Source organism: Lolium rigidum, chromosome 1, assembly GCF_022539505.1.
Source record: "Lolium rigidum isolate FL_2022 chromosome 1, APGP_CSIRO_Lrig_0.1, whole genome shotgun sequence".
NCBI classification, from domain to species: Eukaryota; Viridiplantae; Streptophyta; class Magnoliopsida; order Poales; family Poaceae; genus Lolium; species Lolium rigidum.
This window is the reverse complement of record NC_061508.1, coordinates 165,401,249-165,415,261: the sequence shown is the minus strand read 5'-3', so window position 1 is coordinate 165,415,261 and position 14,013 is coordinate 165,401,249. Positions and strand designations below refer to the sequence as shown.

The 14,013-nt window shown below is 44.7% G+C and overlaps 2 protein-coding genes across 2 annotated transcripts; both read right to left on the bottom strand.

Moving 5' to 3' along the window:
- Positions 1-245: 245 nt before the first annotated feature.
- Positions 246-4,468, bottom strand: LOC124684381 (pentatricopeptide repeat-containing protein At1g19720-like). Its single transcript, XM_047218704.1, has 3 exons — positions 1,672-4,468; positions 1,344-1,595; positions 246-814 (listed from the first exon to the last, which is right to left on the bottom strand). The coding sequence occupies exon 1, from the start codon at positions 4,432-4,434 to the stop codon at positions 1,858-1,860; it is 2,577 nt and encodes an 858-aa protein (XP_047074660.1). The 5' UTR covers positions 4,435-4,468; the 3' UTR covers positions 246-814; positions 1,344-1,595; positions 1,672-1,857.
- A 2,012-nt stretch (positions 4,469-6,480) lies between these two features.
- LOC124684368 lies at positions 6,481-10,851 on the bottom strand. The gene is made up of 7 exons (XM_047218697.1): positions 10,638-10,851; positions 10,191-10,259; positions 10,043-10,104; positions 9,851-9,940; positions 9,653-9,774; positions 8,127-8,178; positions 6,481-6,919 (listed from the first exon to the last, which is right to left on the bottom strand). The coding sequence occupies exons 2-7, from the start codon at positions 10,255-10,257 to the stop codon at positions 6,722-6,724; spliced, it is 591 nt and encodes a 196-aa protein (XP_047074653.1). The 5' UTR covers positions 10,258-10,259; positions 10,638-10,851; the 3' UTR covers positions 6,481-6,721.
- Positions 10,852-14,013: the final 3,162 nt, after the last annotated feature.

The following is a 14,013-nucleotide window of genomic DNA, read 5'->3' as shown; positions in this document are numbered from 1 at the left end:
TAAACAAAATGAAATAGGGGTCACGATCAAGCCAAAAGGAAAAAATGAATATATACAAATGTATTTCATTATTATGCTAAATAAACAAAATGAAATTGTAGTCACAATCAAGCCAAAAGGAAATGAACATACAGCATAAGGACTCCTGCCACGCAAAAAAATAGGGAAACTTTGCGAAATACAAAGTCAAAACGGAATAATACATTGGAGAAAGTGAAAATTGAAAAGAAACAGGATTCACATCATTCAGGAAGAGATAATCATAGCCAATTCACCTTTTATAAAGGGACATGGTTCTGTGCTAGAGACCAAGTTAGCACTCTGATCATTCATACAACACAAGGGTCATACAGTATAGCTCGAATCCAAAGCAACATAAACAAGCACCACATGATTCCATGGAACACATGTTATGCAAGAACTTATACAGAACCCTCAGTTCTACTTTCTGTGTCACCACTCACCAAGTGCATTCTGCATCCCTTTTATAATTTACAAAGATTGCTACATACGTGTGTACATTCTTTGGCTTGAATTTAGTAGGTCAGTTTGGCAGGATATACTCAAAAATAATTTGTACTGAACTGTGTCATCACAGGAAGAGAGAAATAAGGGGCAACATAAGTATTGATTTTGTATTAAATGGATCAACTAATGTAGCCTAACTAATTCTGTGTCACTAAGGCTTATGGTATGGTACTAAGCAAACCTTTGCAGGTTGTTTCTATCTCCGACAGTGGGGCCAAATGAAGACTACAAGAAGGATCTTCGATACACTCAAGAAGGTGACATTGCCCCATTAATGCTTCCAAGCCTGCAAACAAAGATAAACAATTAATATTTCACACAGAAAGGGGAGAAGAGGGGAGCGTATCTGGTATTGGAAGAGTTTAGAAACCAAAATAGCTAATATTTAGCTTGAACATGGCAAGCTGTTTCCTTTCCTGAGACTTCTAAATTTCTTGCAACTTCCACATGGATATCAAAAACCATTTACAGTTCACTGCTTCAATATCGATTTCATATGAGTGAAATTGAGGTTCTTATCAACTCCACTCAAATTTATGAATGCCATGACCTGATTATACCAATGCTCCAGCATACTATGGGTACTCCCTCTTTCTCTTCTATAAGGCATATATTGAGTACGTACATGGGAATTAAGAATGTCCTCTATTATAAGTGAGAAATAAATTAAACACTGAAAATAATAAAACATATAAAGAGAACAAAAAGAAAGGATTATTAAACTTGGATACACACTTTATATACTGAAATGAGTCTGGACACAGTATATGTCCTATATACTGAAACAGAAAGAGTGCTTGGTATAGTCAACTTACTGAAGATTATCTATGAACACCTTTAATCATACGCATAGAGGCATGCAGCCATCCAGTAAACTATCAAGTAAACCATATGCCAGAATGTGTCCAAAAATGATGGTCTTGAGCAACCACTTGCAGTGATCTGCTGTACCATTTCGTCCACAATGAAGTCAGTAATGCTGGGAGTGTGTATCATCTGGCTTTGCTTTTATGATACCAGAACAATAAAAGATAGAATTCCTGGAAAGGCTAACCACCAAGTGTGAACTGTACAATAACCAGGAACTGTGTCAGAACAAGCGTAGAAGGATATGTGAAAAACAAGGTTGCAACGAACACCTACCTTTATACCAACGGTCGAAGAGATATTTAGTGTCTATTAAATTCGAAGACAGGTGCTAGGGTGTGTGATCTAAAACATTATGAACAAGCCCTGTTCATGAAGTTAGCTGTCTCTATTCTTGTACCTAGAACTCTCAGTCTAGCCACCTGCAGCCTCTTGGGCCCAGCTGACTTATACCCATTGAATTCACCAATAATCTTCACAAGAGCAATTCCCATTCTCAAACTTGTGCAAACACCTCGGATCCTTGATCAGTATCTGACGCCCATATTTCTCTGAAACTAACTTAGCAAAGGTGTGACAATGGTTACACATCCTTGCAGTTTTGATTATCCTTATGCTTCTGAAGCAAGGGGAATCAGAAATGGCAAGAGCTATTGCTAGTTTCTCGCAATGGAATCCCACAACTTCTTCCATTTCTTCTTCGACTTCTAGAGTTCCATTACCAATGTCAGACATAGAGAGTCCCATCTGAATCATCATCAACTTTAATTCAGCTACTAGATGCTCTGAGGCAACATTGTCACCAGTTGAGAAGAAATAGACCATATTTCTAATTTCTACTGAACAACTCTCAACCTCATCCAACATCCTTCCCTTGTTGTGTACCGTCACCTTTGGCACATCAAAAGATATTCCAGCTAGATCCTGCAGATTAGAAAGCACCATTTGGATTCTAGGATCATTGGGTTCAATCACTGACATTTCTGTAGCCGCCAGTTGTGCCAGCCTTACATTTCCATGTATTATCGCTGAGGTTAGTAATGCATCCCACACTGTAAAATTGGGTGTGAGTGGCATCCCATCAATAATTTCATATGCTTCTTGCAGTCTCCCAGACCGTCCAAGAAGCTCCACCATTGCTGCATAATGATCTAAATCTGGAGTTACATTATAGACTTTATCCATATTGAGAAATATTTCTCTCCCTTCAGATACCATACCCTCCATACCGTATGCTTTGATAACAGCTGTTAAAGTTGTATGATCTGGCAGGACACCGTGTTGCTTCATTTCAAAGAAGTGATCCAATACTTGAGTTGGAGAACCATGGATCAAATGTGCAACAATGATAGAATTCCATGAAATAATGTTCCTTGAGGGGTGCCTATCAAATACAGAACAGGCAGCTGCAAGATCACCAGATTTTGAATAGGCATTAATAAGTGCATTTGCTATTTTGCCATCCATTTCCAAGTTGTGGTGAAAAATGCAGGCATGGATCTCCCGTACTTTCCAAGCCGCAACCAGATTTGCGAATGCGGGGATGATGCTTAGGATTGTAATGTAGTCCGGCTTCATCCCAGCTGATTGCATCTGCCGAAATATTGTTAAGGCTCTATCAAAGTATCCATTATGCACTGAACCAGCAATGAGTATGTTCCAGGAAGCTGTGTCCCTTTTAATTCCATAACCTTCCATGGTCTGGAATAGTTCAAAAGCTCTCTCGTCGTCCCCGTTCCGTATATATCCTGATATCATTGTATTCCAGGTTATCACATTGCGCCGGATCCCATAATCCTCCATCTTGCAAAAGAGTTCATACGCTTTGCCACAGTATCCCGCTTGTGCATACCCTGCAACCATTGAATTCCAGGAGAAGATATCCTTCTCCGGTATCTCATTAAATATTCTAGATGCTGCTACTATTTCTCCACATTTAGCATACATGTCAACCAAGGAGTTTCCCGAGAGCACATTGTTTACACTCCCAATCTTAATAGCATAGCAATGGAGCTCACTTCCCTGGCCTAATAGCTTCAAACTCGCACAAGCTGATATAGCACATGCAATTGTCATGCCATTTGGTTCCACTCCAGCAAGACGCATCCGTATAAAACAGTGCAGTGCCTCATCCCCTCTATCGCTATGAACGAAACCTGACACAAGGCTAGTCCATGTGACAACGTCTGGTTCTACCCCGGACTCTTCCATCTGTTCCAGCAGTTCCACAGCCACATCCAGATCCCCAGACCTAGCATAGCTGGAAATCAATGTATTCCATGTGACAACCCCCGGCTCTGTGCCTTGATGCCTCATATCCTCGAGAAGCCTTCGGGCTTCCTCCCACTCGCAAGACCGGCAACACCCAAAAATCATGGAGTTCCATGTGCCCAGGTCCCGGCGCCTCATCTTCTCAAACACCCCACGTGCACGCCCCAGTTCTCCACATTTGACATACATCACCAGCACTGAGTTCCCGACAGGTACATCCTTCTCTCTCCCCATAAACCCTCTCCGGATAGCCATGGAATGCAGTGCGCTCCCAAGCTCCAGGTCCTCGGCGTACGCACACGCCTGCAAAATCCGAGTGATCAAGAACCTGTCAGGGAGCACCCCTTCCCTGATCATGCTCACCGAAAGTGCAAGGACCTCGTCAAACATGCCCCTGGTGGCGTACGCACCGATCATGGCCGACCAGGTGAGCAGGTCCCTGTGGCTCATTCCGTCGAACACTGCGCGAGCGTCGCCCAGACGACCCGCGGAGGAATGAAACGAAATGAGCTTGGTCTCCGAGACAAACCGGGGCTCCCTGCGAGCGGAAGAGCTGGGTTGGTGGGGCCTTGGCTCTTGGAAGGGCCGGGCGCGGTGGGGGACATGGGCGCTCCCCGTTTCTTGAAGCGAAAGTGTGAAGGGCGGAGCTTGGGCGAGTGCCATGATGGGTTCTTGGTGGCGGCCATGGCGGGGCCGAGAGGGCAGCTGCGGTGGGAAGTGGTGAGATTTGAGAAGGAGGGAAGGGAAGGGAGGGAGGACGAGCTCCATGGGAAGGAGAAGGAGAGGTTCCTGGCAAGCTTTGTTTGGGTTTTGCATGTTATCCTCTCGGCTCTTCTGTCTTTTTCCTCTTCTCCGCTTTTTTTTTTCTGTACGTAACCCGCTTTACCCGCATAATATCTTTGGCCGCCATTTTTACGCCTACGCCGGTTCTTCTATTATAGTTTAAAAACTTAGTCGAAACCAACACCATCTTTATATAATTATAAAACACCAAAGTATCAAACATGCGGTTTAAACGCATCTTTATATAATTATAAAACACTGTCCTCCTAATCATTCAACCATAAATTGATTCTCATCATTGCAGCGTTGAAACGCCATACAATGGTGAAAATACCGAGACCTAGTGGTGGAGGTAGCAGTGGCTCACCCAACAATTAAAGTTTAAATTTGGTCAGGAGCTAATTTCTGAAATTCTCACTAAAAACCCTTTTAAATATGGTTATCAATTAACTAATAAATATAACTTAAGTATTAACTTCAGTTTGTAGACTTGTTGGTGTTTCATTTCAATTTTTTACTAGCTTCTAATGTTTCATGTGCACTTAATGTGTGTAAGTATTTTTTTTTATTAATGTGTGTAAGTATTAATACAATACTAGTACTTGTTTCGTGTTAACTTCAGTTTAGAGCATCCCTAGTGGCTCCTCTAAACGGACGTGTATGTCAAATATACACGATGGAGGGCAGAAAAACGTCTCCAGCGGAACGTGTATACGAGCGTGCAAATTATCCACGTCCATCCACGAGGCTACTCGTCGTGGAAATAAACACGACCAAGCCACGGTCGTGGAGACGCAAGAAACAGGCTGCTCTGTCCCGCCCCCGTCCGGAGCCGAGCGGAAGAAGACGCCCCAAGCTCGCCGGCGGCCAATCCTCTCCGGTAAGCTCTCTCCCACCCTCTTTTTCTCCATTCCCGCCTGTAGAGAAGAGGCGCCGGCCGTCGGGCGGCCGCCGCACCGCTCGCCAGATCTGGCGGCGGTGGCGCGAGCCATGGAGAGGGAAGGGCGGGTAGAGAGGGGCTGCGGCCGCCGGCCTGGGGAGGTTTGGTGAGCTCCGGCCGCGGGCCTGTGCGGCGGCGGCCTGGGGTGCGATGGAGGAGGGCAATAGGGGCGGCGGCCTGATGCGCGACAGAAGAGGGAGATGGCGCGGGGATAGGGGAGGAGGGAGATGGGCGCGGCGGCCTGGGGAGGAGGGGCTCGAGGCGGACGGAGCTGCTCAGGCTGGGTCGTTCGATTTGGGGTTCGGTGGGGTGATGCGTTTGTATGCATTGTGCTCAGATAGAGTTGGTACCAGGTTCGCACATGATTTTGTTCAGATAGAGTTGGTACCAGAATACAGAATACAGATTGCTACCAAATTTTTGATGATTTTGTCTCATAGAGTTGGGCGGTGTTGTGGTCTGATATATCGAGATTGCTATATAGAGTTGGGCAGTGTTGTGCTAGTGTTGTGCTCTGATATATAGAGATTGCTATCATTTTTTGTCAATTTGCTAAGATGTTGTTGCCTCTGTGTTCATTGTTTGTAGATGGATAGTGACCAAAGCTTCTTGGACAGGGTTGGTTTTGGTTTCTCACAAGCACAACCTGAAAGTCCAATTGGAGAACAAGCAACCCCATCAACTCTATGATATAGCCGGGAGGTGTTAAATTTAGCAATGTGTATATGGACGTGTATATAGAGATATACACGTCCAAATTTGCACCTTCCACTAGAGATGCTCTTAGGATTGTTAATTTCGGTTCATACTTTTTGTACCCTCAGAGTTTTGTCGTAAATATACTTCTTTGTACACTTATCATGTACGATGTAATCCCTTCAGGTTCACCACTACCTGCACTATACTAGTTCATCGATTGCCTTCATCCATCAGCGCCCCGAAGAACTGGAGTCACATCCTTGCACCTGTTTTAATTACACTCCGCAGGAAACGATAGTTACCAACCAAAACAATCAGTTACGTCCATCTGACCAGATATCTAGTGCCGGCACTGCTACATCAGCAACCTATAAATTTCCATATGTGGTATATGATAGGAAAACAAATGTCTAGCAAACAATATAAGTACATTCACCATCGACCATTATACATGCAGAAACAGCAACAAGCAACTAAAAAACTCTGGATATAATTATAAACTTCAGTTAAGGTTCTGTTTGTGACTCACTGAGAACAGAAATAAAACAAGCAAGACGAAGCCATGTATGAATTCCAGGGGGTCTTCTCATCAATGAAGAGAAAGGGCATTCATGTTGCATATGGATGTTGGGCTCATCGGTTACCACCACCATTGCGGGCACCATATCCTCCTCTGCCTCGTCGCTGCTGCTGAACCCGTCGCTGCTGCTGAAATTGATGGCCATGGGTAGCACTTGACTGCTGAGGTGGCATGATCCTCATCCGCTGCTGCTTCATCTGTGCAAAGAGTGCATCCATTGTCCTTGGCTGCTCGTTCTGCATCTCCTTGCCCTACAAATAGATTTAAACACATAAATAACTTATAAACTATATGCTACAGAGCTAATAGGTGAACAAAAAAAACAATATAATATAAAATATTTAGGTAGGTTTTCATGTATCATGCAACTTGGCAACAATGAACCCAGGAAAATACTTTGCTAATGCATGTTTCCATGTTTGTTTCTGGGGAAGTATTGCAAAAAAACATGAAAAACTATAGTGAATACTCATAAAAAATAGGACACTGAATATCAGAAACAAAATACTCCCTCTGGCCTTAAAAAAAAGCTGCTCAACTTTTTCTAGATACAGATGTGTCTATAACTAAAATATGTATATGTACGTCCGTATCTAGATAAAGTTGAGCAGCTTTTTTGGGGACGGAGGGAGTATATTCAGATGACAGCAGAAATGGCACACTGGTACGATATGCCTTATGCAACTCCGTCACCATCAGTGACCACATTTCTAGCAGTCATATGTATAAACCTCATGCACGGTGAGACGAACCTTTGGGGTTTGATATCTAGTAAGTACTTAACATTCTCTCAATAACTAAAATATGTACATGTACATCCATATCTAGATAAAGTTGAGCAGCTTTTTTAGGGATGGAGTGAGTAGATGACAGCAGAAATGGCACACTGGTACGATATGCCTTATGCAACTCCGTCACCATCAGTGACCACATTTCTAGCAGGCATATGTACAAACCTCATGCACGGTGAGACGAACCTTTGGGGTTTGATATCTAGCAAGTACTTAACCTTCTCTCAATACACGTGGAATATAAAAATAAATCTAACACCAAGCGATACTGATAATAGTGGCTTGCTGATCGAGACCAGCATGGTCTATTCAGAAACTCTATTTTGAACATGACTAGAATCCTGGTATCAAAAGTATCTTTTAAAATAACATTTTCTCTTAGCACACTGTATCTTGCAGCATGAAACAATATAGATGGTTGACACACTGAATACCTAGACAAACAGAATGCTACATTAGCTACTAGCTAAGCTACAAACAGTGCTCCTAAATAAGATGGAATTCATATAAGGTACAATAACTCAAGCCGGTGAACTAAATTGATAAACAAGGTTGACATATTAGTAGATACTAACAACAAAACTAAAAAGCTTATCCTCAAATACAATAAAAAACAATGATCGGTGTTTCTATTGGTACTCTACTTAAATTTCAAATTAACTTGTACCTTGCTGTTCTGATCACTTACAGGCCTCCTCTGTATTGAGGTAGATGGGGCACTGCATCCAGAAGAAAGCATTAGTGACTCACATGTGCAGGAGTTACCCAAAGTACAAACAATAATGTGCGACAGAGGACCAAAAGGCAGATTGCTTTAACAGTCTGTTCTTCATCGTAAAATAAAGCACGCTTACCATACCCCTTCAAACTAAGAATTTTCTTTAATTTTTAAATTAGGTGCACATACCATGTCTTCGAACAAATTCAAACACAAACAGTAAAGTGATGACTACATCTGACCAAACACTGCATATGTAATAAATCCTCTTCATCCATAAGGCCCTCAACATCTCATGCTGTTACATCCACCAGATTTGAATGAGGATGATCCAGCAATTTTCCAATTGACACAATTACTGCTTGGTTGAACCGATAAGCTCATAATTTTAACAAGGGATCGTGAATAGTGATTCCACCAGTTGACCCTGCGATGGTAGCCACACCATACAGCACAGAATACTGGGATTGATTCTTAACAAGAAAAGTCACGAGATACCATGATATTCTATGGCCCAGTTGTTGGAAACATCGTTGCTGAGAACCAGTAAACCAAGGGAAAATATAGAGCACTTGCTGATTGAAATCCAAGGTAAGGATGCTCGAAACAATGCACACCACTATTGGTACAACCAACTAAGCACGTGACAACAGCAGCAGAAAATTTCCTGAGATGCAGTATACCACAAGTTTGCCTGTGACCACACTAACCTACATTCATAATGTTTTCATGAAAACAAATAAATATCATCTGCACCATAGCTAGTGGTCAAAACCACTTTGACTCTGGGATCCATAACTCATGCACAGAATCTGGGGTGTCCAGTGGGCAGTGTGGTCTAGAATTTATCATATCCAGTTCCTACCAAGAAGTCAACATATATGAGAGCAAGGTACGCATCCGAAACAACTAGCATTGACCTCCCAAAATAGCAACTCTCCAAATGCTAAATTTAAATCATTAACTGCCTTATTGTGTCAGGCAACACCAGATGTATATCCAAGGTGCTCCAGCAGCTTCACAAAATTTGATAATCACAACCAGAATAAAAGTGATCTGTAGCTTTGTGGAGTTTAAGGCCCATATATAACCATGCAATTCACTATGATCAGCTTGGTTTACTGCAACTCCTAATCTTCATGTGTTTCATGCAGTTGAACCAAAAAGTAGGCCTTGTGCCACAATACAACAAACTTGGTTGATGTTTAGACTTCCATATGAACCAAATTGAACATTGATAGCAGCAAAATTAAGGCGGGTTCGATGAAAACAACAGCAGCATAACCATTCTCAGCCAATCGATTCAAAGGTGCTCGAGTCAAAGTATTTAATGGATCCTTGAATGCAGTAAACCTTCTCAATAATTAAGAACCATCTTTACCTGTACACAATTTTTTTTTGTTCAGGTAGATAATTAGAGTGATGACTGATGACTATACAAAGACAAAGATAACACTGTAGTGAGTGGTTGATACCTTTGCTTGCTCCATCTGTCAGCCCTGCCACGTACTGGCATTGCGGCAGCCTTCTTTGCAGCCTGCTTTGTGATCTGGAACTGATTTCCGTCAAGATTCGACCTCCTTTGTGCAAGAACACCCTAAGAAACGAAATCAGATTAGAAAACCAAACACAAGGCAATCTACGAAGCAGTGAGTTAGAGTGGCACAGCATACTTGTCTAATAGATGATCTAGACTCGATAAACCGCTGAACCTTGGCATTCCCTTGGTTACCGTTACCATTCTGGAAAGGGCGCTTTTTAATCTGTAGTAATTATAGAAGGTACAAGGTAAGTATCAAAACTTGGCAGTGCTTTAATAACCAATGTAAGGAAGCAGGGGCGCTTCGAGAAATTAGAATGCCTACCGGCTGTCTAGGTGCTTTCTTGCCTGCAGGATTCTTCTTCTTTGACATCTTAATGATATCCTCTGTATAAACAAAACAGAATAACAGACCATGAGGAAACTAACTCTAGATATGAACTAGCGTCACCGAACAAAGAAAAGAAGCTTACCCAGAGTCATGTCCATCTTTTTCTCAGTAAAAGCAATAGCTTCAGCATTGAGTGGCACTGATTCCATAACTGAAAGAAGCCAAATTGCAGAAATTAGTGGAAGACCCAATCAATCGATCCCAAAATGTTTTCATGCCAATCTGCGGAGGACGAAACTAAGTGAGGCGTACGAACGATACAGCAGACGTATCCAACACAACAGTCCGTAGCCTAAGATCGGTTGCTAACGAGACACGAGAACGCGCTGATCGATAGGGGCAGCAACCCCAATCTGAGATAGGGACCCCGTTGCCCTAGAATTGGTTGTGCGAAATCCCTAGGCCTAGCGTCCACCGCAGGCAGGGGCGGCTGTGCCGGGTGAGAACCGGCACACCCAGGATTTGTAGAGGCTTATTGACTAGTTTGGATTTGAGAAGTCGCTGTAGGAGTAGGGCTATGGGCTCGTACCTCGGAAACCAGCGTCCAAGAGTGCGGACGGGGTGGAGACGGCACGGGCCGGGTGTAGCGATGAGTAGAACGGGAGCGACGACGGGGACGGCGCGCGGTAGAGGCGTCGTCGGCGACGGTAAAGTAGGGCGGCGGCGGATTGGAGGCCGTGAGCAGGAGATAGGTCAGGAGGGGGCGAGGGGAAGAAGAGGAGGAGGAGGTAGGGGATGGGTCCGGTTCGGATCCCCCAAGCAGAGGGGGAGTTTGGAACCGACTCCACGCGGTGAAGTTGTGCAAATCATCCTAACCTTTCCTTTCCTCCAAAGGCCCAGATTAGCCCACCGAGCACACCACGGATTGTTAGCATAAAACAACCACTTTCGCACCTAAATCCTCATTTTGGTACCAGTTTATGTTGCGAAAAATAAAACCTACCAGATTTTAACGATGTTTTCTCAAATAGCACGGTCTCTGAACGCGAATTGACATGATTTCTGCCGAGCCTGGCGCAACTGTTTGACGGCTGCCGTTAACGGGCGTTGACGGCGCATGGGTCCCACCCACTTGTCGACGCACATGTCGTTACAAACGGGTGCTAGGGTTTCAGTCATTCCCCCGCGAGCGCGTTAGTCCCCACCCACCTCGCTTTTCTGTCCAGCCCCGGCGATGGCGGCGGCGACTCCCGACGGTGCCGGCACGGAGAGAGGTGGCGCATCTCCGAAGATCGGCGTCGGAGTTCCAAATCTCTCCGCTGCGGGCGGCGTGAACTACAGCGACCTCACAGATTCGGAGCCGTCATTGGAGGCGATGATGTCGTTGGAGGCGAGGGCTGTTTCAGCGTTTGCTCGGGCGGTGATCTCGACGTCGGCGAAGAGCAGCCACCGATGGGCTACCTCATTGGGAGGTGTCGAGTAAGTTTCCTTTTTTATCTGAAGCTTTCAACTCGTGTTTGTTAGATTCGGATCTGCCAGCTAGTAAACAATGAGAGGGATTATTAGTATCACGGCCTATTAAACCTAAATAGGATGAAAATGGTCGTAAATGTAGCACTAAATAGGTTTATTTGAGATTTTATTTAGCATTGTCCACTCAACCTGACTTTTTAGCAAACTGAAGCAACATAGCTCTATATACTCTTATAGGCTAGATGATAATATTTGGGACATCTTCTTAACATTTTAGCCATGATTGAATGTTATGGCTGTGGAATAAGGGACATCATGTATTTTGTTAAAGAAAAAGGGAAAGGGTTGGCAGGAATGAAAGTAATTGACAGCATGGCTAAGGTAGAGGAGATGGTAGCTTTGTATGAAGATGAAAAATATATCACCCGTAAAAGGGCCAAAACCGAAAAATAACCGCCATTTTAAGGGTTCGGGCTGACAAATGGCGCCGATCAGTTACCGTAAAAGGGCCAAAACCGGAAAAAAAAATTCAAGCCGAGACCGAAAATCCAAACGGCCTAAATTTGTAGGGGTCGCTCGAGCGAACCGAACGCTCAATCCATATGTAGAGCGCGCTGAAATTTCAGCTGACGCAACTGCTCACTCTCTCCCTCCCCGCGCCGCCACCACACTCCGCCGCCGCCGCACCACCTGATTCGCCCGAGCCCCGCATTCCGGAGCTAGCGCAGGTCGCCCCGCACCCCGCCCACTGTTCCTCGCCCAACTCCGGGTGCCGCCTTCGCCGTCGCCGCTCCGTCCGAATCGAGGATGAGCTCGGGCGACGAGTTCGTCGATGTCGATCTGTCGGATTCCGACCTCCACGAGCTGCTCCAGGACGACGAGATGGAGGCCACCATGCTCCCCCTCTCCGTTAAGGAGCTGGAGGACCGCGCGAAGCTACTGAATCGGAGGCGCGAGTCGGTGATGGGTCGGAACCACATCCAGCGGAATCGCCTCCTTGGCCACGAGCAGGTGATGGAGGACTACTTCACCGAGGTACCTACCTACCCGTCCCATCTATTCCGTTGGAGGTATCGCATGCGGCATAGTTTGTTCGTCAAAATCGTCAAGGCCTGCGAAGCCAATTCGAATTACTTCAAGCAACGTAGAAATGCCGCCGGCGTGATGGGTTTCAGCTCGTTCCAAAAAATCTCTGCTGCCATGAGGGTGATTGCGTATGGCATCCCTACGGATTACACCGACGAGTATCTTCGAATTGGCGAAGATACTACATCGGAGTCGGTGTGTAGGTTTGCTCGCCTGATTATCAAGTTGTTTGGACAACCTATCTCCGAGCTCCCAATGAGCTCCCAATGTGTTGTAATAATTTAGATGATTATTTGATTAATTATGATCGATTGTTGTATGTCTTGCATATGAATTCTATGAAAAATCCTGCCTTTACGGGTTCAGAAGCCGCTGGCGCAGAACAGAGCCCGTAAATCAAAACTGTAAAATAGAACTCGTAAACACGAGTTCGGTGAATTGAACTCCGGGTTTTCAGTTCGCGTTTTTACGGGCTTTGCTAGAGATGCTCTTACAGTCTTGAAGAAAATTCAGTGTGGCCAGCTGGACTGAATGTGGAGGCAGATGAGGCAGCATTACATGATGTGCCTGTCAGATTATCTATTGACAGTGATGGTGTCAACTATATATCAAATGATGAAGAGATACCAGTGGTAGTGGACAACTCAGATGTGATGTATGTTGGCACACAGCAGAGTTGCACCATGGATAGCAGATTGTACCATTGTCTAATGATGAGGATGGTTTCTTCTATCCTTGTCAGTTCAAATCTGAAGAGCATGACAGAAAGGTTGCAGAGGAACTAGAGCTAACACTAGTTACATATGGGTCTTCAATGACGGTATGATACTGACGGTTTGGAAATCCGTCAGTGATTGTCTTTTTCTATGAAGATAGGGCGTTTTCGCGTCACAGATGGCGATTTGGGCCGCTCGGCCCGAAAAAATAGTGACAGACGAGGTCTAAACGTCAGCGATTGTGCAGAAATGAGCGTCGCGGGTGGTTGGCGGCCCGAAATGCTGAGTCGGCAGGGGTGGGCGTCGCAACAACTGGGCTTCGGGCCGGTGGACACACCTGACCCACACTTTGCACGCTCCTGTTCACGTACTTTTATATCTGCCCGCACAGCAGTCCAAGGCCTGTAGCACTGGGACCCATATTTGTAAGGGGATACAACCACTGTCTGCACACATGTACCTGGCCCGCACCACTCGAGCCCGCATGTCAGGTGCCGACTGATACGTCCAATTTGCATCACTATTTTATATCATAATTTGCTGTTATTCATTGATATATTTCATATTGGGACACAATACTTATGTTATTTCATCTATTTTGCATGTTTTCATGATTATTTGGAGATCGAGCACCGGAGCCAGGATTCTGCTGGAAAAAGCGCCGTCAGAATGCAATATTTCGGAAGATCA

Excerpts from the sequence above, each read along its gene's own strand:
- LOC124684381 (XM_047218704.1), bottom strand. The coding sequence starts at position 4,434 with ATGGAGCTCGTCCTCCCTCCCTTCCCTTCCCTCCTTCTCAAATCTCAC.
- LOC124684368 (XM_047218697.1), bottom strand. The coding sequence starts at position 10,257 with ATGGAATCAGTGCCACTCAATGCTGAAGCTATTGCTTTTACTGAGAAA. Across the intron at positions 10,105-10,190 it reads AAAGATGGACATGACTCTGG|AGGATATCATTAAGATGTCA; the intron begins GTAAGCTTCTTT and ends TTGTTTATACAG. Across the intron at positions 6,920-8,126 it reads TAAGTGATCAGAACAGCAAG|GGCAAGGAGATGCAGAACGA; the intron begins GTACAAGTTAAT and ends ATCTATTTGTAG.